This window comes from Cardiocondyla obscurior, linkage group LG11 (genome assembly GCF_019399895.1).
Source record: "Cardiocondyla obscurior isolate alpha-2009 linkage group LG11, Cobs3.1, whole genome shotgun sequence".
NCBI classification, from domain to species: domain Eukaryota; kingdom Metazoa; phylum Arthropoda; class Insecta; order Hymenoptera; family Formicidae; genus Cardiocondyla; species Cardiocondyla obscurior.
Genome location: NC_091874.1, coordinates 378,948 through 406,030, shown reverse-complemented (window position 1 = coordinate 406,030; position 27,083 = coordinate 378,948). Strand labels below are relative to the sequence as shown.

Genomic DNA, 27,083 nt, shown 5'->3' with positions numbered 1-27,083 from the left:
TTCCTTTTAGCAAAGTCCTCCGCGTTATCGCGCGACAATTAATCGATTTTATTTTAATGCGCGGTAAATGAGCAGCGAGAAAGAGAGAGAGAGAGAGAGAGAGAAACGCCCCTTTTATACTTGAAGTCAAGAAGAATTTCGGTGGAATCTCTTCGGCCCTTGCCGCCGTTACTACCGTCCGTCTAAAAGTGCTTATCTAAAAGTGCTGTTGAGTTATCTAGTTAATGAGCGTGGATACTCAATGGCCATTTTCCAAAGTACGCTGCTCGTGATCGCGGTTGTAAAACGCACAGCTTGCACTATCGACTCGTCACGGCGGTTTGAACGGGGAAAACGGATTGCGAAGGCGTCACGGCGGAAGATCGATCTGGGATTAATGATGCGTGTATGTACGCACTACTTTTGCTCGTGCGTGCAGCCGGTCTGCGATGCCGTTTCATTTCCTAGTCGATAAAGTGCGCGAAACTCCGAGAATGCGCGCGTCAACTATACCATTCAACACATTCACAGGACGTCTCAGTCTGAATTTTTTTTTAATTAAAATTTATTATTATTATTATTATTATTATTATATATTAATACATTATTTATTATTTTATATTATATTGGGCTTTGTCGCGTTTGACAAATAATTCAATCATTAAATTACGTTAAAGTCGCACAGTAGGAAATAACTTATTCAAATTGTACCTACTTTCGTAGTATGCTGTCTGTTTGAAAGAATCAAGGATATGATGATATAATTGTCTGTTTCCGTTTCAGGGTACTGGGGCTATCACCGACAGGGTTCTTGTCAGGCTGGTTTGGGAGCCGCGATAGCCACGGTAAGTAACAATACTCTTTGGTCTCTAACATCGTAGATAATATTGTGGCCGACTTTTTTTTTCCTTCTTCATTTTATCCACGAGATATGTATAATGTTTGCAAAAACTACGGGTTTAGACTGAAATATGTTCGGGGCTCATCTCAAGTATGCAGTCGACGCGTACGGAGCTACGTCGATTCAAATGTGCCCGTGTCTGACAATCAGGCATTCCGCGGAAAGGTCTATGCATAACTTAACAGTTTAAGTGACAATCGAAAGCGCGTCCCGCGAATGTGAATACAGTGGCGTGTCTCGGTAGTCGCGACGTTCCGAAAGAGTTAGAAGGCGGCGCGAGCCGGGGGCCGAATATGGCCAGGAATGCGAATTTCTGCCTTACGTACGTACCTTCGACCGTCGTTCCGGGCATTCGTATTCGTGCCGTAGCATATCCGCGCATGATGCAGCGCGGGCTTTCTCTCCCTCGTATACAATTGTCTTGTCCAAAGCCCGATACCCCGGCAGATCGTTGGGCCCGATGGGTCAGGGATCGTAGGCGTCCCGAGTGCCTTTTGCTCGCTTTTGCACTTCGGCGATGCATCTTTGGGTAGACCTGCACGTAGGATGCTCGTTGCACCTGCATGCACGATCCCCGCGCGTTGATGTGCTCGTTTCAACGACATTCGCGATAAATATCGGTAGCAGCCATCGACAAATCGGTGGCCGTCGCTTTCAGCTTTCACCTGTCGACGCGGCGATCTAAAAATTTTAGCGCAAACATTTCGCGATAAATTATGGTCACATATATTATTCCTTCTTTCTCTGTTAGGAGCACGTAGACGAGAAACGGTACTGAAATTTCCATTTTAAGTATCGTGGAAATATTTTCTATCGACGAGAAAAATTACATGAAGTCTTTCGTGCAGATTTTTTTTGTTTAGTATAATATTATTTTCTGCGAGACTTTAGAATAATAAAAATTTTTGTATATAAAATTTTATAAAGAAATTAAAAGGGGAAAAAAAGATATTAAGCTGCAGCTTCACCTCGGATACTTGAAAGTTAATAATAATAAAAGATCATCTATATCATTCATAGACGCGGAATTACTTTCCCAGCCATACACGTCGCGATTAAAGCGGAAAGATCGCGGCGCAAAATGCACGATTACGATGCGACATACTTCTATCGTGCCGCAATCGGTTTTTCGAATCATCGGTGACCCAGCGACTTGCGATCTAATCTCTTTCGCGGTAAGAAATCCCACGGACTCGAGATCTTTCGTCCTCGCGCGCGGTGCAGTATCGTTATCGCGCATCGTCGGCTTCGATTATCGCCAAAGAAGCGCGGCGGGACAATCCGCGGACACTCAAGCCGGCTATCTTCGCCACGGATGTATAATTCAGAATTGCGCGGCTATATGGCAGATGTTTAATGCATGTCGGACCATACTCGACTCCTAGTTCCGTTTCAGCATTCAATGTTAATATGTCCGCCCGCGCTCAATCCCAATCGCGTATGCCTTACGATATACACGCCGCAGATGTCATCATTTTAGGTATACCGGCCGCTCCAGATTGACATTTTATTTCTCCTTACGATTCCTACGAGGGAGATTTTTGCCGGAAAAATTAATTCTCCAATTAATTTTTTTTTTTTTTTTTACTTATTTGTTCACGTGTCACGTAAGCTATCTAGTCTTATTGATGATTAACGATTTTGTTTCGCGGTTCAGCGCAAAAATGGAGCGCACCCATTTGGTATTTCTCTTTTCGGAAAACAAACGCTATTGTACGGCAGCTCGGACGGTAGTAAGGAGTGTCTCGCGTACGCTAAATCCCAATGAGGTGATTTAGAGGCTCTCTCGACGCCATCCAGAACGCAATCGGCCATCGATCTTCTTTTGAACCACCGCTGCTGGTACCAACCTCTGTCGTGCCTGGTACCGCGGCTTATCCGGTGGGCGATCTAGAGAAGATCGATCGATAGCCGATCGCTATCAATCGATACGAACCGACTTTCCGTCCAATTCCGTATGTGACTATCGACGATTGAAATATAAGCCTTCTCCGGTATAATACGAGCGTCCTCTCTCGCTGAGATTTTTTAAAGAAAAAAATCTCAACTGGATTCGACATCGATCGATTGACAAGATGATCTTCCTACCTTTCGTTCCAATATTCATATTAGATACGATATTTTACATGTTGAAAATGTTGACGTAAATGGTGATATCCGTTACGCTCGATACGATTGCGATCCGCGTGATCGCAATTTTTTTCAAAGCCGACGATTCATTCATCCGCGCGTGCATTAGCCGCTCGTTTTATCCCACGTTTGGCTTTCCTCGCAACAGTTTTTTTTGCCTTCGTCCGGACCCGAGACCCCGTTTCTTGCCCGTCGCCGTAATCTCCCCAGCTGCATTTGCGCGCACTTAGACACAGCACGCTTACAGGCGTGTGTGCACGCGCTCACCCGCCGGCATATAAATTTCACCGTGGTCCCCGTGCATATTTGGTCGCGCGGTTATATTTCAATCTCGGATGGGGCACCCGCGGGTCTCTCTCTTTGGTTTTCCCCCCCGTTTATCCCGAACCCTTTCGATCGGCGCCAGAACACAACTCGTGCCAGTCGTGTTTCGCGTAGACGGGGCGCAGCCCGACCCAGCTATTGTCTCGGTTGCAAATTTTTCGCGTGTATAAGCATCGGGACTGACCGCGGCTCCATGGGAGGTACCCCGTATAGATCTTTGCGATTCTTCCGTGCCGTGCGCGTTCACTGGGTCTCCACGTGTCACGCCGGCTTGGACGACAAATGCATGCATTTGCTCGCTACTATCTGACTAATCTGTTTAACGTGTGAGATCGAAGAAATCACGAGGAAATAAGCTGCATACATTTTTTTTGTTTTGTTTTGTTTTTTTTGTTTTTTTTTTTTTAACAGACATGTTAAATCGCTAGTCATTTATGGCCAGTTATTAAAAGTTTTCCGATTTATTATTTATAATACATATGTATATTGAACTTTGCTCTTTAACGTCTACGAGATAAAGACATTTACACATTTGGGGGATAAAAATTATTTGGCACTTGCACGCATCTGTTTTTAATCCATCATTCACCGGCCGTTTTAATTACTTTCCACGTGAGAAGCGCATCGATCATTGTCTTCCCGCTTGCATGAGTCGCGCGGTCCGAAAAACAGACCGGACCCGGTCGGGTTGACCTCCGAGCTCACCTCTCGTCACGTCGTAAAAAAAAAAAAAAAAAAAAAACATTCTTTGGGTTTGACGAGCAGAACGGCCCGCTTTGCGCCCTCCGTACTTAGTTAGTTCAGCTCGGCGGGGAAGGGCTCTAGAGACGGATGGCGCCAGAACACAAAAGTTACGGCTGTTGCACCCGGTTGCATCCGCGCCGCCAGAGTACCCTGTCGCGTCGCGGGGCACACGTGACTCGAACGCATGTTTGACATTGTTTCGCCGACGAGGAGGGCTCCTATTGTTCCCGGAGCAGATCATGCGAATCGTTTGCGCGGCGCGGCGTATCGCAACCCATAAATGATAATACTTGCGAGACGAGACCAACAAAAGATTGCGCCGAAACCGCGGCCTAGCGCTGCTAGCGAATCTCAAAACGAACTCGAAGCTCTAAAACATAAAGTTTATCTAACTAAATCGTTTCAATTTTTTTTAAATTATTTACTCGCATAGGATGTCGAAAAAAAACTTTATCTTATTGAGCTAAGTACTTTGTTGAAAAATGTATTTTCTTTAATTTCTTAAAAATCGAGAGATAATTTGCTGTAGTAAGTGCCGAGATCTAACTTTTCTAACTGTTGCGATAAAAGTGCCAACGGAATATGTTGATTCGACTAATCAAGTTTCATGTATATTCTGGTTTTCAACACCTCAAAGCGGTTCTTTATTAAATATCTTATCTCAGGTAAACGCGCAGTAACCGTTTGAATGTTAATTTCCTCGACGAGCAGTAACATTTCCTTACTCCGTGCGTTGGATATGAGAGGCGGAAGATTTGTGGACTGGTTTGATGCGACTAACAGGAATGCGGCGGATGCGTTTTCGCTGGATCCTGATAAGCAATCGCGGGATCCATTAAGACCAACGCGGCTCGCGATTGCGCCGGCGGTCGTGTTACAAATGACGGCACAAACGCTGTAATTCTACCGGAACCGAGAAGTTCGCGTTGCCGAGTCGCTGCATTTACACCGGCGAATCTCTGGTCGCTAAGTAAATTTTCACAGCTGTCGATGTAGATCACAATACTTATTTCTACACATATCGTTACAGGAATGCGCTTTAATCGGCCTTAAATTAATATTCAAGTTTCTCGAGATGAGAAAAAAAAAAAAAAATTACACGACTTCTGTTCTCAGCGACTCTCGATTGACGAGCCTTTAATTCGTCGTCCACGAATGTCTGTGACGCGAGAATTGAAAAATAGAATTGTTGAAATTTTTTTCCAAATTCCATAGTCACGAGATAATGCACTTTGTGATTTAAAAATGACGTTGCGAAATGGATTTTCCCCTACACCCATGGTCGTCGCGTTAATCATCTCTTTGTGTATATCCGTTTCCACTTCGGCATCCTCGCTAAAGGCAGATCGTTCGTTATCGCGTCACTTGAGAACGTCCCGACGAGGCGAAAAATTGACGCCACCATAGGGAGACAATCCTCGCGGCGACATCGCGTTTAAAGCGCGTGTACATGTGACGGGATGTCTCGTCGCCGTCACCGTCTCCGTCGTTCGCGGAGGAGGAAATCAAAGGGAAAGGACGAGCAGCTACGAAGAGGCAAACAACAGGAGAATTTCAGACGGCCATTTAAGGCTCGGACATTTCGTTCTGTCACCACGTTCGTGTTCACCGTTGGGCGACGCCGCAAGAAGGCCACCTACGCGTCGGCGAGGTCGTCTCTCTGCTCTTGCGGTTGCATTGTCTTATAAACGGCCGCCGTTTCTCACGATAAGCAGAGTAAAACGAAACTAGACACGCTCTTTTTCTCGTCAAGCGCGCGCGCTTCTTCGCCACCGTCCGCTCGCTTTCTACCGCGACTCCTCGAAAACTCCCTTTAAGAAGAAGACCTCTCGACTACGCCACCAAAGTTCTTTTTATTATTTGATTGCAAGAAAACCTTTCTTTAATTTTTTTTTTTTTGTCTTTTTTTACCGCTGTTATTAATACGTTCTTATATTTTAATATTACTTCTTTTTCCCCCGTAATCTCATTAACTCCTATGTCTAAAGTTACAGAAAATAATAACACGATTTTATAGTCCGTACGCAAAACAGCTTTGACTCTTAATTCGATAATCCCCCGACAACGGACGCTGTTCACTGCAATTGCGAGGTATCGCGTGTCGCGAAAGGAAGTGCGTCGCTGCGTAAAAAATAGAATCTCGTATTACACGATTTCGTCCGCGTTTCTTCTTCCCTGCTCACATTAACGCGTCTCTCCTTTTCTTCTGCGATCTGTAGAAATTGTATCTTACTTCCCCGCAGCAGAGGATCCTCCGTGTAGGCGAACGCGTGGGTGCATCATCTTAAGAGAGCGTAACGACATTGTCGCGCGGTTAACACTTTGATCTGGTCGCTATTCGCACGGATCCTCGATAAATATATTTTTAAAACAAGTCTATCTCCCGCGTCGATAACATTTCGCGTAAAAATTTTTTTATGTGGAATGCAGCAAATCTTTCCCGTCTCACTTAAACAGACTGCGAACTGTCGGTTGTACGTACTTTTAATATTTTTTTTTTAATACAACCGGTGTGGTTAAAAATTTTTTATACATTCCACATCATTCTCCTGAAAGAAATATATATTAATACAAATATATATAATAATACAATTAAATAAATGAACGACACTGAAAACTTGCATTAACCGGCGAACGAAACAGGCCGCGACAAGAAATGTTCTCCACGCACTTTATCACTAACGCTATCCCTGGCACATAATTTCATCTAGTTTAAAAAAAAAAAAAAAAATTTATTACAACGTAGAAATATACATATATTTAAGCTTTTTGACGGCGGAAGCTGCGTTATGCGATCTGAAAATATATAGTCGCGCAAAAGTAGTCAACATTTCCCATTCTATTTTCAATCCTCTGTCATTCATATTGCATGATCTTGTCGCTGAACGTATTCGCGAATTCAGCTTCTCTCACGATCATTCATGTCGACTGTCGATTAATATGTATGCGAGCCGTAATCTTCATTACTTCGACACCACCGTTAGTCGGGTGCGTGGGAGTACACCGTTACAATACGTAAAACGTAAAACGCATCGGCAATGCACGGCCGAGTATGATGGGTCGCGACCTCGACACTACGCACAAACTCCAACTAGTTATTCTCGTAGGGCTATGCACACGGAAGCTGCCACAATAATTGCAAACACGAACCTAAGAAAAGAAGAAATTAATTGGGAACTCGGGTTTTTTTTTTTTTTTTTTGCAACGTTCGACATCGAATCTTACGAGCGTCTCAGAGATTTTTTTTTTTTTCTAAAATTTCTCACTATTTTCGACAATCAGCGGCGCGGAGGAATTCTTCGTGTAAATGTAACTCTCCCCGAGTGGGCGGGCTCCCATGATTTCACATTTGATTCAACGGACTGTCGAATATAGTATCCGTTTCGTAAGTGCTAACTGTACAAGTACCTTCGATACGTTGCATGGGAGTGACGGGGCGCAAAAGGGTCAACAGCATCGAGCACGTCGACAATTTCGAGAGCCCCACTCGAGTTCTCACGTACCGATTCAACGCGGAGGCTTCACATCGCGGGACGCGCGCGGTGCCGTATGCGAGACTCTCGAGATGGTTTCTCTATCTCGCGAAGAGTGTTACTTTAATAACTTCTCCTCCCGTGGGGGATACATTCTCGTTCCGGGAAACAAACGAGAATAAATGCGACGAATGCGTAGACTCGGAGGCGATGCGAGTGGAAATTCCTGTTTTATTACACGGGGCTGTGCCGCCCCGTGTTCGTTTTCCGTTCCGCGGGCTCGTTCTTCTCGCCTTTCGCGGATACGTTGAAACAGTACATCGATTTTTCCACGCCTCCGCTCGGAGACCGCCAGGCATCGGGTGTGAGTTATGCGTTTTGGCGAACGTTTAAGTCACGACGTTGGCGCTCCTATTGTCGCGTATCGGCCGCGCACTGTTGCGATTAATAATTTGTACGGACGCAAAAGAGCACGCTGCGATGCGTACCGCGGAGAAGTCTTTGTACCGCGAATTACTGCGGGTTCGCAGACATTTAATTCACAAGACATATGTTGGGTAACAAAAGCGCGGTTGGTTCCATTACATATTACAGTCATAAATAATGCATACCGTATGCCGCGCGATGCCGCGCAAATGTCCCTTGGTGCGTGTACTTATCACATTTACTACCGTCAGCCCGTTTTCACAATTCGACATCTTTACACATTCGGATATTTCTCGTCCGAAAAGGAAATATCTCATTTTCATTTTTATTTCTGCGATGAGTGAAGTAAAAGGTTTCGCTGACGATTACTTTTTTTTCTTTGTTTCAGAATGGCGAGAAACTATTCATAGGAGCGCCAGGCAGTTATTACTGGCAAGGTAAGATTTCTTACCAAATTTTTCGTCTATAAGATAATGATCAATCGTAATCTCTAAGACAATAATGAATCTGATTTTTAAGCCTTGAACCTATTATTATTACTATTTTTTTTTCTTTTTTTTTTTATTAAAATTATGTGATCCACGGAGTGATGCGACTGAACGAGAACGAAGGAGCAAATGTTAATTAGAGCGATTAGAGAGAAAGAAAGAAAGAAAGAAAGAAAGAAAGAAAGAGCTCTTAGATCTCACTAATAATTCAGTGGGAAATTTCCTTTAAAAAATTGCAGGTCAGATATACTCGATCGCCACCGCCATGAGGTTCAAGTTCGTGGCGACGATGTTAATCACCGAAGCCGAAGCATCAGGTATCGCGAACACTTGCAGGCGCCCCCCGTAATTAAAATACCCTCCACCCTCACTCTGTGGCCCTGAACCACCACCCCCCCCCTCTCATTTCTAATAAGCTACCATTCTCTCGTATTGATGACTTATTACGTGCCAAATTAACAACGTGTTGCTTGTCGGCTTTTTTCCGAGAGTGCAAAAAAATTAAAGTGAAAGCCGGCAGTAATAAAATAATTCACATTAATCGCAGGAAAACGTCCTCGGAGGCAGGTATCGAGTAACACGAGAGTATTTTCCACCCCCTTTACACTTGCTTGGCAGTAATTCCAACCGTTTGTCCTTACGCTTAACGCTTGTTATTAAATCGTGCTTTATGATTTTGAGATGATTCACAATCTGTGTCTAATATTTTGTAACGTTATTACGAATTTAATTAATTGGAAATTTTTATGAAATTAAAATCCGTTTCTGTGCCTCGTGCTTTCGAGTTAAAGGTCAGCTATAATTGCAACGATTAACGTGATGTATGTCTCGTTTCTTTTTAATTACTGCCAAATAAGTGAGTCATTTCTAACAGGTGCGGGCCCGCTTCTTACAGCTTCAGCAAGCTACAGATGCAGCAAGAGCCGTGGTAATACGGAGCCAACTAGAAAGCTATAATACCCTTAATCGGCTCGAGAGTTTGCGCCAACGTTGCTATACATAGTGACGATAGCTTGATATTAATAGCGAGACAAATGCTAGATTAATAATAGAAAAGCTTGTCAATCCTATATTTATATAATATGTTGTTTTCACAAAATCTTAGAAAATAAAATTAAATATTAATATACATATGTACATTTATACATATATAAGTATACGTGTGTAATTTTTCTTTTTTTTCTTGTAAATTAATTTCTTGAAAAATAATTTGTTTCGACAATTTATCTACAGCTGTTTGGTTAAATGCCGCAGTATCCTTCGTCTAAAAAAAAAAAAATTCAAGTCGGTCAATTTTTGCACGACCACAGCGTGTATTTTTATGTAATACAAGATTTTGTGAAGCTTTATTTTGTGCGAGATATTTTCTGACTGCAACGAAGGCCGACACAGCCTTTCAGAGATCTTCAACTAAAGTCGCAGTCACGAAAACACTTGCATTCTTATTATCGTTTTCTCGGATATCTCTTTTATTAACATTACGAAATCGTTTTGTAGGACAAGCGTTTTCGCAGCCTTTGAATGGCCAGAAAATCATGTTCACCAAAGAAGGTCCCGCAAAGGAGGACGATAGTTATATGGGTTATTCAGTCGCGACAGGAGATTTTGCTGGGAATGGAGACAGTGGTACCGCAGTTGGCGTTCCGCGCGGTTCCGATCTTCTAGGCAAGGTGCGTAAAAGAGTATCGTTTTACAATGTATGCTTTGCCACTGCGAAAGCAGGCTGATGTTGAAATATATAATTGCAGGTCATACTTTTTACATCGAACATGACGAACCCTCGAAATCTTACTGGCGAACAAATGGGTGCTTATTTTGGCTACGCTGTGGCTGCCGGTGATATAGATGGAGACGGTTTGGATGATCTGATAGTCGGTGCGCCCATGTACACTGTTCCAGATAATCCGGAAATGACCATCGAAACAGGAAGAATTTATATTATTTATCAAGGCCACAGTACGGAGAAATTTCGTAAATTTGATACCAGGTAATGAAATTACTTTCTTATACGTTTTTTAATGTTTGAACGAAAAGATAAAAGAGGAAAGGATTATATTATACTTTTTAATATTATGTACAATTATAATTATAATTATATACAAATGTAATAAAAAATTTTTCCGTAAAGCGGAATATTACCGCAAGTTTATTACTCCGGCCCGAAGGGTTAAACGAGCCCTGCGTCGCGCAAGTTTGTTAAACTACGATGATAAAAGCTCATCATTATCCAGAGACGGCGAAAGCAACCGCGGACGTTTTGGCCTGTCGCTGGCTTCTCTGGGAGACATCGACCGTGACGGTTACGGTGACTTCGTCGTCGGCGCGCCCTACGGTGGTCCAAATGGTCGCGGCGCCGTTTACATCTATCACGGCTCACGGACCGGAGTACTGGAGAAATATTCCCAGGTAATCCATGCAGAAGATTTGGATAATCCAGTGCAGACCTTTGGATTTTCTGTGGCCGGCGGCCTTGATCTCGACGGCAACGTCTATCCAGACCTCGTAGTCGGCGCATACGAGTCGGGAACAGCGATGTTCTTCAGGTTTTAATAATCTCTATTAATCTTTAAGTTAAGGTTACATCAAGTTTTTAAATTTAATTATGTGCATTTTTCAGATCGCGACCAGTAATCAAGATGGACTCTTACGTAGTCTTCGACTCCGAATCTAAGTTGATTTCCTTGGACAATAGAAACTGTACACTTTCAGACAGCACTAGAGTTACATGCTTGCCGCTTAGAGCTTGCTTCAAATACACGGGAGAGGGTGTCCTTATGAGGCATAATTTCAACATACAATATGTTCTCGATGTGAAAAAAACGAAAAATTCGAGATTGTTTTTCCTGGAGTTGGAGGGCAGAAACACTATGAATCATACGATCACAGTCGAACGCGATCGCCAATTTTGTCGCACGGTTCAGGTAAGTGAAAAATATTAATATTATATACATTTTCTTCTTCCAGGATTTACAATTTTGACATTGTTAAAGGTGTACATAACTCCTAACATTCGCGACAAGCTAACATCGTTAGACGCCGAAATGCGTATGAGCCTTGAGGAAGAACGGATCCCGGATAATCGTCGGCGTGATCCCAGAATGCCATTAAGACCAGTTCTCGGTGCAACGACTTCCAGGAAAGATACTCTTTCTATCAGAAAGAATTGCGGTTCTGACAATATCTGTATACCCAACTTACAACTCAGCGTATCATCCAACGTTAAGAAATATTTGTTAGGATCTGGCAAGAGATTAGAACTCGAAATCTTGGTTCAAAATGTAGGCGAGGACGCATTCGAAGCGACATACAATCTAAAACTACCGGCTGGCATCGATTATATCAAAATCGAACGTATCGAAACATTAGAAATTCCTGTTCACTGTTCCGCGCCTAAACAATCAAACAATAATACTTTACGTTGTGATATTGGAAATCCACTGCCACAAGGAAAGTTGGTGAAATTTAAAGTATTACTTCAGCCAGTAACATCTCACGGGATGAAACCTGTTTACGAGTTTTATATGCATGTCAATACCACAAATCCTGAAAATTCTGACACTACGCGTGATAACGATAAGTATTTAACACTACCAATTTGGATAGAGACAGATTTACGTGTCGACGGTGAGAGTAAACCTAAGGATCTTTATTATAATCCCGATAATTATACTACTGTGAACGTTACAACGGAACTCGAATTAGGACCAGCAGTAACGCACAATTATACGATTCGTAATCAAGGTCCATCGGATATCGTTGAGGCAGAGGCATTTCTTATATGGCCTGCTGAGACTTTATCCGAAAAGATATTAATGTATTTGTTGGAACAACCAGAGACTGCAGGACCGATCGCTTGCGAATCCGCCAATGCAAATTATCTGAGTTTGAAGGTATGTATAATTTGAAAATTTATGCATGCATATATATTTTTTACATTATAAATAATATATTTATAACAATATATAAATCATAATAATGTATTACAGTTGGACCAGCGTAAAAAAGTGCATCTAAGTTATCCCGATTATTCTGGGGTGATTCTGGATGAGTCGCAATCAGGCAGAACAATTAATGTTCAAAGAGGCTTTGAGATAGATCATAACAAAATGAATCAAAAAGAAGAGACGGAGATTAATAGTGGCGATAGTTCGAATATTCAGAAGTCACGGCATTCTGCATTATCATCATCGTCTATCTCCTCCTCCTCTTCTTCCAGTACTTCCGAAACTAAAAGAATTCAACTAAATCCAACAGGAGAGAAACCCGAAGTACTCACTACAACGTATACACATAACTCTTCCGGCACTAGCTCAAGCGGTAGCCGTGAATCATCCGGCAATCATCGCGGTGGCGTTATACTTGATGCGGAATCGAGCGGTAATTACGATTCTACTTTAGGCGGAGGATTTCGTGGGTCTGAAGAGACCTTTTTTGGCTCAAAATTACCCGATCTCAAACAGCCCTATGGAACACGCATGAATCAATCTGTTAAAGTGGAAAGTCGTTGGGAAGAAAGCAGTGAAGCACAAAGACATACGATTCCACCTTCGGAAAAATACGATTTAATTATGACTGAGAACGAGAGGCGAAATCAAGAACTGTTAAGGCAGCAGGAAGAGATACGTTTGCGGCAAGAACAAGAAGCTCGTATACGGCAAGAAGAGGAAACTCGTATACGGCAAGAAGAAGAAACTCGTATACGGCAAGAAGAAGAAACTCGTATACGGCAAGAAGAATTTCGGATAAAACAAGAAGAGGAAACTCGACAGAGGAAACTGCAAGAAGAAGCGCTTTTAATACAACGTCAACAGGAACAAGAACGTATTCTCGCTTTGCAGCGTCATCGGGAGGAGTTAGAAAGACGTAGACAAGAAGAGGAACGTCGAAGACAGCAACAAGAAAAACGCCTACAAGAAGAGAGGGAACATAGATATAATTACGACGAGGAGAGGCGCTATGCGACTACGGGCAGTCACCATCAAACCGCGGAAAATGATTTTATTACTGGTGATCGCGAAGAAACGATTGGAAGTCGAGAATTTAGTTTGCACAATGTCAGTTCTACGCAAGAATTAGAACGAATATTCGGTACATTATCGAAAGATGCAACGGGTTATCAATTATACAATAAACAAGGACAACAATATGTTCGGTTCAAAGCGAGATTCAGGACATCCGCTGACAGGAAAGAATACATAGAATTCCAGGATGGCTCTATGTTTCCTCTTCAAGATCGTTATGGTGGGCAGAGCTACATCTCGGAATCCACGGAGCCTCGCGAAAGTCGTTTTCTCGGGATAGAAGGTCAGCTATTTATTGCTCCGGATGGCAAGGGTTACATTATCTTAAAAGATGGCCGCAGATTTCCACTTCAAGGTTCTTTTACACATACTGAGGAAAGAACCTACACTTTGCGTGGTCCGCACGGCTATCAAGATAGTAACGCTGATGGTCAAGGTAAAAAAAGTTATAGTCAATCCTGGCAAGAGGAATCGTCGAGTCTCGGTACAACTTCAGACGGAAGTTACGAAAGCAGGTATAATACTCGTGTACATGAAGAGAGACGAACAGAAGAAAGAACGACTAACACCAGAATTTATGGAAGAAATCAAGAACGATTTAACGACGAATTTCCTACTAATAAACCGGATTCAAGCTCAAGATATAGACGCGAAAGTGATGTAGTTAATGTCGAGGAGTTTAAAAAATTTGAGCGGATCCATAGACATCGACGAGACGTCGAGACAGGCGACATTCCAACTATGTTCGAGGATGATGATTATTACCAAGAAAGTGATCCCAAGCCGCAGATACCAGTACAACCATGTGATTCTGCAAAATGCGTTATGTTACGATGTGTGTTGGGTCCATTAAAAAAAGACCAAGAAGTTTGGATCAGTGCGAGATATCGTGTGGACGCTAAAACTTTGAAGGAAGTAGCTCTTCAAGAAAAAGTAAAAGTATCGACAAAATTAGTGGCACGGGTTACGAGACAACCATTTATCGGTACGCCTGCCGAACAAGTCATTAGAAGTGATGAAATTACGACGAACGTCGAACCGAGTGCTGCACCTTCTGCTCCAGATATAATTCCAATTTGGGTGGTGGTTCTGTCGGCCTGTGCAGGAATGATAATCCTTTTGCTGCTCATTTATCTGCTTTATAAAGTTAGTACACAAACTGTAGTTTAGAAATATTGCAAATAGCACTGTTCTAAATTTTTCATGCAAGAAACATTTCTCCGAATAATATTTAAATTTATTTTCTTGTACAAATTCATCAATATTAACAATAATGAATTAAAGAATTGAATTAGGAGAGATTAATAATACTTAACTTATTTTATTATTTACAGTGTGGCTTCTTCAAAAGAAATAGACCCTCCGACGCTCCAGAAAGACAGCCGCTAAACCGAAACGGTCATTTTCAACAAGGCGAAGATCATTAAAAGGAATCACCACTATGCCAATCGTAGATGAATTAAAATTCGGCTACTCAATTAAATCAGAAAAAAAAAACGCCTTGGTTTTCGAACAATCGAAAAATCGTGCGTTGCATTACATATATATAGTTTCGAACACAGTTTCGACTTTTGCCGAATCTCATTAGCGTTCAACAGTGCCTTATTCTGCGTTCAGACCAGACAAGCATCTACTGAGATGCACTGGAAACGTTGGTTTTGAGTGATGATCGATTCGTCACTCGTATACTGCCGCTGAATACTCCTTCCAGCTCCTGCAGCTCGACACACAAGTTTCTAGTCAGGAGACCTTTTTTTTTTTATTACTTATAATTATTTAAGCCGCGCGTGCAGTCGGCAGATACGAACGAATATTTCGACATTCTTCGACGAATCGTATCTTTGTGTATATATACGTAATATATGTATAATGTTATTTTTGTATACCGTCAATCACGGTAGAACGCCTTGATACGTGCCTCGTCGCTTTCGCTGTTTTTTTAATTTTTTTTTTTTTAATAATAGAATACAACTAATTATTTTTTTATCCGTGTTCAATCAACACAAACTCTAAAATAATTTCGTATTTCACCGATAGTTTTCTTAGTCAATACGGTGCCGAAAACGTTATAGATCATTTTCCTTTAAGATCCTTTTTATAAAAGCATTTAATGGTCGGATCTCGAATAGTATAAATCATTTCATATATTTCGAACCTTCCCCTTTGAAAGGGGACAAAATTTTCCTGAAGAGCGGTTCTAAAATATTGCATGAAAATTATCAATTATTTATTAATCTTTTATGTAATAAACATAATACCGTAACCGTATGCTTGAACGCTGTAACAAAGCGTGGATGCGTCGTCACACGCGCAAGGTGGAATGTGTGTACAATCTGTAAATTATTAATTTACGTTACTAAAACGATCCACAAAAAGTGGTTTAACGCAATAATATTTCATTAGAAAGAATCTGTATTTTGTATAGAAAATTAGGACTGATTTGTACATATAACTTTAAGATATAATATAAAAAAAAAATTATATATACAAATAATGAAATTAACATTATTTTGTATGTATTAATATTGTGTCCCCAATATAATATTAAATATAATATTAAATATACCTGGAAAAGAGAAGCGTTACATCGAATAAGTTTTCCAATTGATTATATGCTATTTTGAAGAAGTATCGGATAAAACCTAAATTGACGATATTCTACATATGTTTCTAATATTGCACTTTATTTTCGAACATACAGACATACAAATAAAAATGCTATACAATACTTACGTTGCTATGATATATATATATCATATGTATATATATAACAACTATGTATATGTGTATACGTATATACACCGGTATAGTAAATATCGACATATATATATCAAAGGAATATAAGTTACATAAAAACGACATAATATAAAATAGTAAAAATCAGTACAGAGAGTTTCGTTATTACAAGTGCGGATCGCTGCAATGGATTTAGCCTCTTATAGCGACAAGAGAAATTTATATTCATTATAGAATGATATTTGTATACTTCTGGACTGAATTCTCTATTAATTATCTTTTTAATTTTTCAGCTGCTGCTAGTTCGTTTCTCCACAACATACACCAAATTACTTGACGAGTTCTCTTAGATACCAACAATATTTACTGACGTCAGAGTATTCTAAAAAGCCCGTATCACTTACAGCTACTAGAAGAATCGATCATAGTTAACAATGTTCAATTACAGACCAAACACGTAAGCTTAAAGCGATTTAGTCGAGTAAAATTGGCTATATAATAATCTCTGTAAAATACTCCGAATAACCATAATTTCTCGTTGCTTCACATCGCAAATGAGGCATCCTCTTCGCGAGATTAGAATTTCGAAAAATTTCCTTTATTTATTAGAATTATGAGTGCGATCGTTACCGTTCTCGGAGCAGACGTTCAAATTATAATATTATGCTTGGCTTTAAATTCAGTCTTAAAATTTCTCTACTGGGTAATAGCGTCCTTTTATAACACAATGGCAAAACGGATGCTACTCCCATTGCCAGTCTTTCCGTTCGTGTCGCTCTGTGGAATTATCGGAGTGAACTTGATCGAAACATTTGTACAACAATTGTCAGCTTTACCTCGCATTTCGGTACCTTGCCTCTGAAATGTCAGCTTATAATTATTTGCGCTATGCGTGCGCGCGATTTGCAACGAGTGTAACATTAAAATCGATTCGCAAATTATTTTACTGAAATACGTCATTGTTCTTAGTAGTTTGTACAACTGGTGGCTTGGAATTGGCATGATTGTCCTGATAATGCTTCCATAGGCCAGTTACGTTGTTTACCTGTGCACCACATCCAGGCGTTTTGCATCTAGACATTAAATAGTTGGGTTTATAGAAAAGCTACAGTATACCCACAAAACGTAAGTATAACTATATCTATTTACTTACATGAAAAAACTGACAGTGGATGCTTTCCCCTGTTTTACCTTTGGCATTTGCTTACCAGTATTGGAATTAATTGTATTCGTGACTAATTTATGACTGTCTTGATGATGACGATAATGCGATATGTATTTGTACTTCTTTCCGCAACCGTTGACGTCGCATTTATATGCTTCCTGTTTGTACCTAGACATACGTTGCTTCTTTGGGGTATATTCCTCGTCATCCGAACAATTGCTATTTGTTTCTATCGAGCTCTCTTCAATTTTTAAAGAATTCTCACGCTCGAGACCACTTCGAAAGACTCGTTCCATATTTCCTAAATCTATTCTATGCTCCTGACTTCGCACGTTCAAATTGCATATCTCCGTTTTCAGATTTTTTGTAATGGTTACATCGTTATTTATATAAACGATATTATTTTTATCCTGCGTGCATTCCACCTGAAGGATCTCCTCGCACTTTGGTGTTCCAGTATCGTATTTTCGTAAGAAATTATCTTTAATTATAAGCAGATTTTCACCGTTAGAAAACTTGTTAATACCATTCAAAGACTCGTTATTCGAATAGTCTTCGTTGTTTGTAACAGTCGTAATCTTCTGTTCATGGCCAAATTCGCTTTTCACCTGAATTTTAGTTTCATTTCTAATAGGACAACTCTCTTCCTTATTTCCATATTCTTCCTTTATGGTAAAGTTTTCATTTGGCAGTTTTTCGTAACATCCCTCGTCAGTCTTTTGCATGACATCTTCGGCATCTATTGCATTTTCAGGGCCCTCAAAACAAATAATCTCAGGCTCTGTTGGCAGTGTAGGTGGTTGTCTATGACAACTCTCAATATGCTCCTCAAGATTACCACTAGTAGATTGCAAAGATCCACAATTAGTATATGGACAAACGAAGACATTTATTTCATTGTTGTGACATTCTTGATAATGTCGCCACATGCTACCTGGGTCTGACAATTCTTCTCCACAACCAGGTTCGCGACAACTGTACAAAATTGTAAAAAAAAAAAAATTTATTTTATTTATAACAAAAAACAGGTTTTGAGTTCTTTTACAAATTACTAATATGAAAGGAGATCGGTGTACAATCACAGTCACAATAATAGTAATAAATTTGAAATTATATTATTAATAAAAATATTACTAAAATTAAATATTAATAAACTTTTATCATTACATAGCAACTAGGATTGTGTGCCACCATTTATTATAACATTAAATGTAATAAGGTTTAACTTGTACAATATTAAAAAAAAAAAAAAATTTTAATTTTAATAACGCTACTAAATATCTTTCAATACTCACATAAATCGAATTTTCAAAGCCTCTAATGCCTCATGTGTCTTATATTCATCTTGATTAGTGAACACCTTACCACAACCACGTTGTTTGCAAGTGTATATCTCCTACAAACCAGAAATTATTCAATTAATAAAACTTTAATAAATGTTTTTAGGCTGATTAAAATATTTTAATAAACAAATACACAAAGCGGCTTCTGACAGAGTTATATAAATTCATCAAAGGTAAAAGGAGAAATTAATATTTGCGGCATAAAATCCACTCTCGTTTACTCTACTATTTGTTTTGGATTACGGGTCATCGACCTCAGGCGAGCAATGGCTTTGTCACGAACATCACCTTTTTCGGTGCGATTTCCTCGATAGTGCGATTTCGCGAGACGAATCTGATGACGCTGACCTCCGTGGGTCGGTCCGCGCACGTCTCCGTACCCTGGCCCATTATTACGAGGGTAGCTCGCGTCGAGCGGGAGGGTGGACGAGCTCACTCACTCACTCGCGAAGCTCACATAACCTGTATCCCCCTGCGACGACGAATTTAACTGAAAAAATATCGCCTTTGCTGAATAAATTCCAGCGCGAAAACTCGGCGATCTCTCGACAGGACCGACGCTCGGGGTTGCGGCGCTCACCGGCCAAACGCGCCCACGAATACGCACAGAAACGCACCGTCGATTTCCAGCTTACATTATCACTCTGTCAATAATAACAATTTATTTGTGTTGTCAAGTCAGTGCAACGAAGTTCCTCGGCCACGGCAACGACGCCGGTAACCTCGATGATTTGAGAACCGCTGCCGCACGACCTACAATCAGAGAGTCCAACTCGGAATCGTGGCTTCCATGCGTGCACATGCAGAGGCTCGTCCGTGTGAAGCCAGCGCTTCGGCTGCCGTCGGATAGAAGAAAAGGCCAGAGTTATACACTGTCTGTCGCCGGCAGTTATCGCAGATCCGCTTCTCGGCAACATCGACGAGTTGTAAGAAGAGAGCAGACATATATTCTTGACTCTCTTTTTTTGCGGCTATAGTCGGTATCGTACAATCGTACTAAGCGATATAACCTATGCAGTAAATAAATGTTTCGTAGGTGAGCACATAAAAAATAATTTTGTCGCATATTTTATATCAAACTGACCTTTCCGGGATTCATAAGCGTGCGTACTTTAATCTTGGAGAAGGTTTTTCCATTCTGTTCAGCCGTTTAGAAAAATAGTCTTATTTACGATTGCGTGGTAAAACAGCTGTAGCGTTGGTAGTGACTCCCCGAACGCACCCTAAATAACATTAATTTGTACATAATATCTTATCAAATAATGGTCGTTATTTAATTAAATGAAAAAGATTAAATAAAAAAGATAAATTTTTTTTTAATTTATTACGCAACGTAGAATATTCTGTTTTGGTATTTTAAAGGAATAAAAATTATAATAAAATTAAGAATGAAATTTTTCACCGACTCTATAACACGTTGTGCTGCACGAATTGGTACATTAAATGGATTTGAACGATTACCAAACGTTTCCTTCGAAACACCTTTACTGCTGATTTATACAAAGGTATGAGAAAAATTCTTTCTATAATTTACATGTAATTATTGCTTACCTCAATATAATTTTTGCAGAATGGTAGTGTACCACATTTGACAAAGGATATCTTTAAAAATGTAACAACAAAGGAACAAATTCTGTCTGTTTCCCTTTCCTCAAGTGTATTAATGACAGATGTAATTAAAGAATTAGACATTTCCTTTGCTGATTTTGTCAGTATGAAGGTATGGCAAACACAATATTACTGGAGTATTAATTACTGGAGCATTTTTACTATACTAATAATTAGAAAAAATACTTTGTTACAGGAATATATAAATTTTTTATCAATACATGATCCTGCTTGTACCACCACTTCTGGCTTTCAGCAGTTAGATTCCATTTCTATCTGGACCAGAACAGGAAGAATTGTTGTTTCGGCTAAGAAATATATGGAATTTGTACAAGCTTATAAGCCGGATCTATACGTTGCTTTATGTGATGGAGATACAAATATTAATAGTAGCGCGAAAAGAATGTCAAAAGCAGTACATCGAAGTAAAACTTTACTAGAACAGTGTTTAGATATTCATCTGAACTCGGATACTTTAAAATCAAAGGGAATATTAGGATCGATAGAAGGTGGTTATAATTTACAAGCTAGAGAAGAATCCATAAGTTATTTAAAAGATAAGCCTTTAGCAGGATTTGTAATAGATGGATTACATAATAATGGACCAAGCGTACAGAATGTTGCATCAGAACAAATTAAACAAGTAGTACAACATACCATTGTAAGTAAAAAGTTTTATTTAAAAATGAATGCAACTCACGATTTAAAATAATACGATGTAATATTTTGTAGAATTTGTTGCCTGCTGATAAAATAAGAGTATCTATGGGCTGTTGGAATCCAGTTACCGTACTCGATCTAATTGAATTAGGAGTAGATGTATTTGATTCATCTTATCCATACATTGTTACCGAACAATTACAGGCTTTGACTTTTTTGTGCGAACATGACGCTTGTAAAAATAATCAATATGCAATATCAGTAGCAGAAAAAAGGTAAGACAGAAATAAAACATATTTGAAATATGTCGTAAGAATATTATTACGCGTATACTGCGGGCGTAACAATATTCTAAAAATATAATTTTTATATCTACTTTTTTTTATAGATACGCGGATGACTTTTCTTCTATTTGTAACGAATGCAAATGTCTTGCATGTCAAAATCATTCAAGAGCATATCTTCATCATTTGTATCATACCAAGGAAATGCTTGTTTCAGTATTATTAATGATGTATGTATGTATAAATCATTTAATTAATCTCGTGTGTATGCATATTAACAATTAATTATGTTTTCAGACACAATACCCATTCCTATCTTCAATTCTTTAGTATTATTCGCGATAGTATAAAAAATGGAACATTCAGTGAATTAAAAAAAAAAATCCGTCTAAAATATGCTGCTAATTTTGAAACCAATACTGTATAAATACTATTTTAAATAAATTCTTTATTATATCGATCGATCGAGATAATTGCAAGAGAAACTACTAAAACTTAGTGGAAAATAGTTCATTTAAAATCAATTCCAAAAAAACATTCTGCACTTCACACAAAATTAAGTTGCACTGTTATCTGTTACTGGGTTAATAAAAAAATTAATATTTTATGACAAAATTTATTATATAATCTTACAGTTAATATTCGAGGTAGCAATTATTACTTAACTCGTGGGAACAAACAACAAAACACATATTTCAAACGATTATGAAAAATAGAACAATTTAATGAAATTAACACCTGTAATATTATAAAATCATTCGCTAGAACTGATAACGATATTTTTATTAAGTAGTTAAAATTAAAAAACTTTATTATATCGTGAATTTAAATATTTTTTTTTTTTTCCTTTATATCTTAGTACTTGTATTTGAAATTCATTTTTATCAAATATTTTACTTTTACCTGAGCTACATCGTATACAATATACTCATTATATAATAATGCCGAAGTTTTGTCAAGTTTAGTAGGCACTCCCTTGCCATAGGGCACTTCAACGCCATCCTTGGTCTTGTGAACGTCTTGTGGGTCGGGTTGAGTCTGCCCACGACCGAATGTCGAATGTTTTCCTTTCGGTAGCTTCTCGATGTAGTCTGCTTGATATCTCTCGTACATATTACCCAGGGCAACTTCGCAAAGCATCAATAAACCTGTTGGATTGTTGCTGTGTGTGCAACAGTAATTCGCGGACTTCGACACCATGTCGGCGAAATATATACCCTTGCCGAACATGTACCCGGTAACAGGGGCTTCCGGTGGTGCAATGCGCAAACCTTGCGACAATATTCCCGCATAATTTGTAGTTCTGGATCCATGCCATAGCAACTTTCTGTTAGGCAGTTTCTTGAAGGGTTTAAATCGCTGTTCTTCCCCTTGTCGTTTAATAACGAACACTTCCTCGATTTCAAGATCGTACTGCGTGTGAGTGGCTGCGTGAGTATTTTGAACATATTTCTCAATCGTCTTAAAGTCTTCGCTGGTCTTGTCTAATACCTCGATGTCGGTCTTTAACTGTTTGTAATGGCCGTCGAGCGGGTTCTCTTTGTCGTTGGTCTTGTCAGATAAAAGATTGTATGCAATCTCCATTTCAAGCAACGCATCCAACATATCACATTTGATTTTAATCTCCTCTGACGTTTCGAGAATTTTCGGGCCAGAAACTCCAAAATTATGTGGTATCAGAGTATAAAATCTATTAGAAGCGTCGATCAATGTAGTACGATCTGTGTTACTCTTTTTTAGTATCTCTTGTAATTCCGTTAAAACGGCGTAAGCTTTTTCAATTTGCTTCTTAGACAATTTTCCGAGCGGCATCTTGTCCATATCTATCTCGAATTCCAACATAACTTTTTTCATCTCGGCTACGTCGAAAATGAGACGTAACAAGTCCTGAATTGGTTTCTGTAAATTACTCTTGATGTCAGAATCTAGAGAAGCAACTTCTTGATCTCCATGATCTAAATCCATCGGATACATTAAATCCGGCTGTTTCACAAAATGGTCTCTATTCTGCCATAAATTACCCGTTTTATCCTTATATAATGACTCGAACTGTTGTATGCACTCGTTTAAAGACTGTTTATCTAATTTTTCACCGCCAATGCTCGTACCAATTCGACCCCAACTTCTGAATAAGTGATACTGTTCTTTATTATCATGTTTCAAAATTTGCAATTTGTAAAAGCTGTTTTTTCCTGATTGTATATCCGTTAAACCTAATGTTACGGTGTACTTGTCTTTGCCTTTTTGATAAATGTGAGCTACATTTTCTAAGCCGCTGTTGGGATCAACAGCTCCACCTCCTTTTACCTTTACTTTTATTTTACCAGAAACTGATTTCTCAAATTTGCTCTTACTCTTAGAAGCATTAGATTTTGCAATAACGTTAGAAAGTCTGGCATTAATATCGCCACCCCAGCTAGAAATGGTTTTCTTTTTCAGAAGCATAATGGGAGCGTCACTGTACTCTTTTGCTTCTTCTACAAAATCTTCCGTTATTACTTGAATATCGTATGACTTGACATCTTCCATTCTTTTATTCATCTTCTCAACTTCATTCTGATTCGAAATCACGGCAGCTAAATCTTGATGAAGTTTTGTCGTAACAGTACCGCCTAACAATAGAATTTCTTTTTTCAATTCTTCTTTATCTTTTTTGGTACGACCTAATATGACAAATTGCATGTTCTTCAAAGGCCGCGATTTTCCTTGTACTTTTGGTCCATCTGTTTCATCTTCCTCTTTTTTAACAGATGTCGATGACGATGGCACAGTTATTTTAAATACTCGTTTTTGTACCTTGGATTTGTACGACCTAAAAACAAATAGCGAATATTAATAAATCATCTTTGTCACATTTTTTTAATAATATTAAAATAAATACGTAGAATTAATTCGTTTAATTAAGTTCGATAAGAAATCTTACTTAATTGGAAAATTTTTCTTTATGTCACTTGGTATTTCGCATTTTTTTCTTTTTGGATCTTGTGTAATGTATTCGCATTTAGTCCATTCTGTTACATCACCAGTGCATTTGTAACCCAAACCAGAATTATATATGAGCTGTCCTTTGCATTTTGGACATGGTTGTAAAGTTCCAAAATACAGTATATCAGATAAGAGATTTACGATCTAGAAATAAAATTCACATAAAGTAATATAATAAATATGTCTAAAAATTATAATAAGCAGATAAAAAAAAAACTGATTAGAGGTTAGAATATAAATATATATTATATAAAGTACTTGCATTTGAAACGCCAGATGGAATTTCTTGACGATTTTTTTCCAATATTTCAATCATTATATTTTTATCAAGTTTCGTTATTTGATCCTTTATAGCAAACAGTTCTTCATTTTGCTTTTTCATTAATTTTTCCTCCTCTACATCTTCTGGTTCTTTCTTAACTTTTTTAGGAGGTGGTGGTACATCATTCTCATTCATTTTCGGTAACGACTTTTTAAGACTTGCAAGATCCTCCTTTGAAAGCTGTAAAGCGCCTGAAAGCTGATCTCCACTTCCAAAATATCCTAGCTCTGCCCTTAGTTTTGTAAAGCATTCCACATGATGCCATCTGTCTAAACCACCATATCTTCTAGCTTCATCACTCTCATAATCTTTCTTTGATATTCTTGTTTCACCCTTTATTATCTTTTCCTCGCATCCTCTGCATGTAGATTTACTGGACTTGGCATATTCCACTCTGAAGTCTCCAGAACCTCCAGAAGCTTCAGAAGCTTTACCCTTTGTTCTTTTTTTCCCCTTTGCTGGAGCAGGAACGCTTTGAATTTTCTCTACATGTAAAAGTATAAGAAATAAGTAAGGTAGTAAAATAAATAAATTTATAGTTCTTTATTAAGTCATACACTAACCAAGTTTCTCACGAATTGCATCTTGGTCTTTATTGCGAATTTCATCGAAGTGAGCAATATCATTAGTGGACTTTGGCTTTTGTTTCACGAAAAAGCATTTAAAATGATACCATTTCGGTATTTTTCCATCATGAACAGGACTCTAAAAATGTCATAAGCATAAAAAAAAGTCAAAAGTACAGTTAAAATGGGACTAAATATTTAATAACATTTTTTTTTTTTTAACAAGCATAGGGCAATAACGAATAAAAACATGTGAATGTGAAACCTGCAAAAAACACGTTCGTTTTTAAGAAAAACATTAGAAGGCATTATTTACATATATTTTTCCAACTTGGCCTGAACAAAAAGAAACAAAGAAAATAGTGCATGCAAACATCTGAATAACGGAATATGCATCGTGATAGCGATAGCATCGCGTGGGTTACGCAGGTAGTCGAAATGACACCATCGGGTGCGTTATCATAGCCCAGAATCATTAGTTTATTAACGATAACGCCGGGTGTCAACGGATATCACGTGCATTTTCGGCGTCGCGAGATGATCGCGACGGATGCTTGGGTGCAAATTTATTTGCGCAGTATTCCGCGTCATAAAACTCGGTACCTGAACGACAGCGGCGAGCCTCAGGCTTAGCTTGCTAATGGGTTCCTTGCATAATTGGCACTTGGACCGGTCGCTTTTTGCGTATTCTGCCAGATACGGAAGATTGTCGCTCATCTCGCTAAATGTTAGTCACCCTCGCCGTGAAAACTCTTTTTGTATGTTGAATATTTCCTACCCTAATCAGAATATTAACAGCAGTTTTTGCCAATTTTTTGCGAGTCTTTTACCGCGAAAATAGATAACGAAAAAAAAAACGACGCCGCTCGCTCAACACACTGACAACGTATGGCACACCGGTAACCGGCAATATGGCGAATTATGGCGTCGAATTTGGCGCCAGCAACTGGCAATATGTAAAGTCACTAGATATATAAAACACTACAATCCATAAGACCAAGCTAGTCCAGACACTTCTGCTTCGTGGCTGTCGTTTCAATTGAAATAACAAAATTCAACTTGTATCTTCGTTAATTATCTAATCTTCTGACTGTTGCTCACTCTTTTATCTCGTTCGTGAATTCTCTGGTTTTTTTTATCCAGCATTTGTAGCTTCATTAGTATCGATATTTTAGTTTCTAACTGTTTTTAGATTCTTAGATTTTGCATCGATTTATATTATTAGTTACGTACGAAGTATAGACTCAAGCCAACCAAGTATCCCGTGAAGGGAATCATTATTCGTAAATTAAAAAATAAAAGTATAAAAAAATTAAACTGCCTCCTGTGAGGTTTGAACTCACGACCCCTGGTTTACGAGACCAGTGCTCTACCACTGAGCTAAAGAGGCTTCAAATTACTGTTGCCTTAGAAAGTCATAAACCTTTTCTTGATAAGATAATAAAAGTTTTTATAAAAATAATTATTCAAAAGACAATCTTGCAAAAGCGTGTAAAATTATATTTTAAAACGTTGCTCCATGCGTTTACTTACGCATTCGAAAGCGTTCGTTTGAAAGCGAATAATTTTTCTTAATTTCACAGTTCGTTTTTATATATGTATAATTAAAATTAAGGTACAAATAATTAGGGCTTTAAAGTAAAAAGTATTCTACATCAATGAAAAATATTATTAATGTACAAGAATAATTTAAAACTACAAACCACGTTCGAACGTGGTATCATTATTAATTCACAAATTGGGTAAGGGTGAACTAGTACGATTATTAAATTTTAAACGTCAAAATATTTTAAAACATAAGCACTACGAATATAAGCCCTATAAATACATGCACTACGAATACAGATATAAATTTGATATATAAAATTTTTTGCTGCTTGTGCGTGAATTGCCTTCGCAACGCAACACGCATAGCGCGCACGTATTAC

At 38.8% G+C, this 27,083-nt stretch overlaps 4 protein-coding genes and 1 non-coding gene across 8 annotated transcripts in view; 2 read left to right on the top strand and 3 right to left on the bottom strand.

The window, feature by feature from the left end:
* If (integrin subunit alpha inflated) overlaps positions 1 to 15,444 on the top strand; it is a 47,727-nt gene extending 32,283 nt beyond the window's left edge. Inside the window, exons 5-14 of one of the 2 annotated variants that reach the window (XM_070663571.1) lie at positions 763 to 824; positions 8,366 to 8,414; positions 8,705 to 8,782; positions 9,963 to 10,135; positions 10,214 to 10,452; positions 10,697 to 11,008; positions 11,083 to 11,386; positions 11,456 to 12,355; positions 12,452 to 14,632; positions 14,821 to 15,444. In XM_070663571.1, the coding sequence (XP_070519672.1) occupies positions 763 to 824; positions 8,366 to 8,414; positions 8,705 to 8,782; positions 9,963 to 10,135; positions 10,214 to 10,452; positions 10,697 to 11,008; positions 11,083 to 11,386; positions 11,456 to 12,355; positions 12,452 to 14,632; positions 14,821 to 14,913 (4,391 nt within the window). In that variant the 3' untranslated portion in view covers positions 14,914 to 15,444. The remainder of the gene's footprint in view (positions 1 to 762; positions 825 to 8,365; positions 8,415 to 8,704; positions 8,783 to 9,962; positions 10,136 to 10,213; positions 10,453 to 10,696; positions 11,009 to 11,082; positions 11,387 to 11,455; positions 12,356 to 12,451; positions 14,633 to 14,820) is intronic. The other variant, XM_070663572.1, reaches the window with a different exon arrangement.
* A 605-nt stretch (positions 15,445 to 16,049) lies between these two features.
* LOC139106644 (uncharacterized) lies at positions 16,050 to 19,488 on the bottom strand. The gene is made up of 4 exons (XM_070663577.1): positions 19,019 to 19,488; positions 18,683 to 18,783; positions 17,376 to 18,362; positions 16,050 to 17,295 (listed from the first exon to the last, which is right to left on the bottom strand). The coding sequence occupies exons 1-4, from the start codon at positions 19,118 to 19,120 to the stop codon at positions 17,166 to 17,168; spliced, it is 1,320 nt and encodes a 439-aa protein (XP_070519678.1). The 5' UTR covers positions 19,121 to 19,488; the 3' UTR covers positions 16,050 to 17,165.
* Positions 19,489 to 19,582: 94 nt separating this feature from the next.
* LOC139106645 (queuine tRNA-ribosyltransferase accessory subunit 2) lies at positions 19,583 to 21,743 on the top strand. Of its 3 annotated transcripts, XM_070663580.1 has the most exons (7): positions 19,584 to 19,766; positions 20,093 to 20,235; positions 20,301 to 20,450; positions 20,535 to 20,999; positions 21,071 to 21,273; positions 21,387 to 21,512; positions 21,580 to 21,743. In XM_070663580.1, the coding sequence occupies exons 2-7, from the start codon at positions 20,119 to 20,121 to the stop codon at positions 21,707 to 21,709; spliced, it is 1,191 nt and encodes a 396-aa protein (XP_070519681.1). In that variant the 5' UTR covers positions 19,584 to 19,766; positions 20,093 to 20,118; the 3' UTR covers positions 21,710 to 21,743. The 3 variants fall into 3 exon arrangements, with proteins under 3 accessions (XP_070519682.1, XP_070519681.1, XP_070519679.1); XM_070663581.1 differs by lacking the exon at positions 20,093 to 20,235 and having other exon boundaries at positions 19,583 to 19,766; XM_070663578.1 differs by having other exon boundaries at positions 19,584 to 20,235.
* A 139-nt stretch (positions 21,744 to 21,882) lies between these two features.
* Positions 21,883 to 26,048, bottom strand: Parp1 (Poly-(ADP-ribose) polymerase). Its single transcript, XM_070663573.1, has 5 exons — positions 25,759 to 26,048; positions 25,153 to 25,294; positions 24,530 to 25,074; positions 24,206 to 24,411; positions 21,883 to 24,094 (listed from the first exon to the last, which is right to left on the bottom strand). Exons 1-5 carry the CDS (start codon positions 25,870 to 25,872, stop codon positions 22,138 to 22,140), a joined length of 2,964 nt encoding a protein of 987 aa, XP_070519674.1. The 5' UTR covers positions 25,873 to 26,048; the 3' UTR covers positions 21,883 to 22,137.
* Positions 26,049 to 26,473: 425 nt separating this feature from the next.
* On the bottom strand, positions 26,474 to 26,545 carry Trnat-cgu (transfer RNA threonine (anticodon CGU)). The gene has a single exon. It is a non-coding gene; the product is annotated as a tRNA-Thr (tRNA).
* Between the last annotated feature and the right edge of the window lie 538 nt (positions 26,546 to 27,083).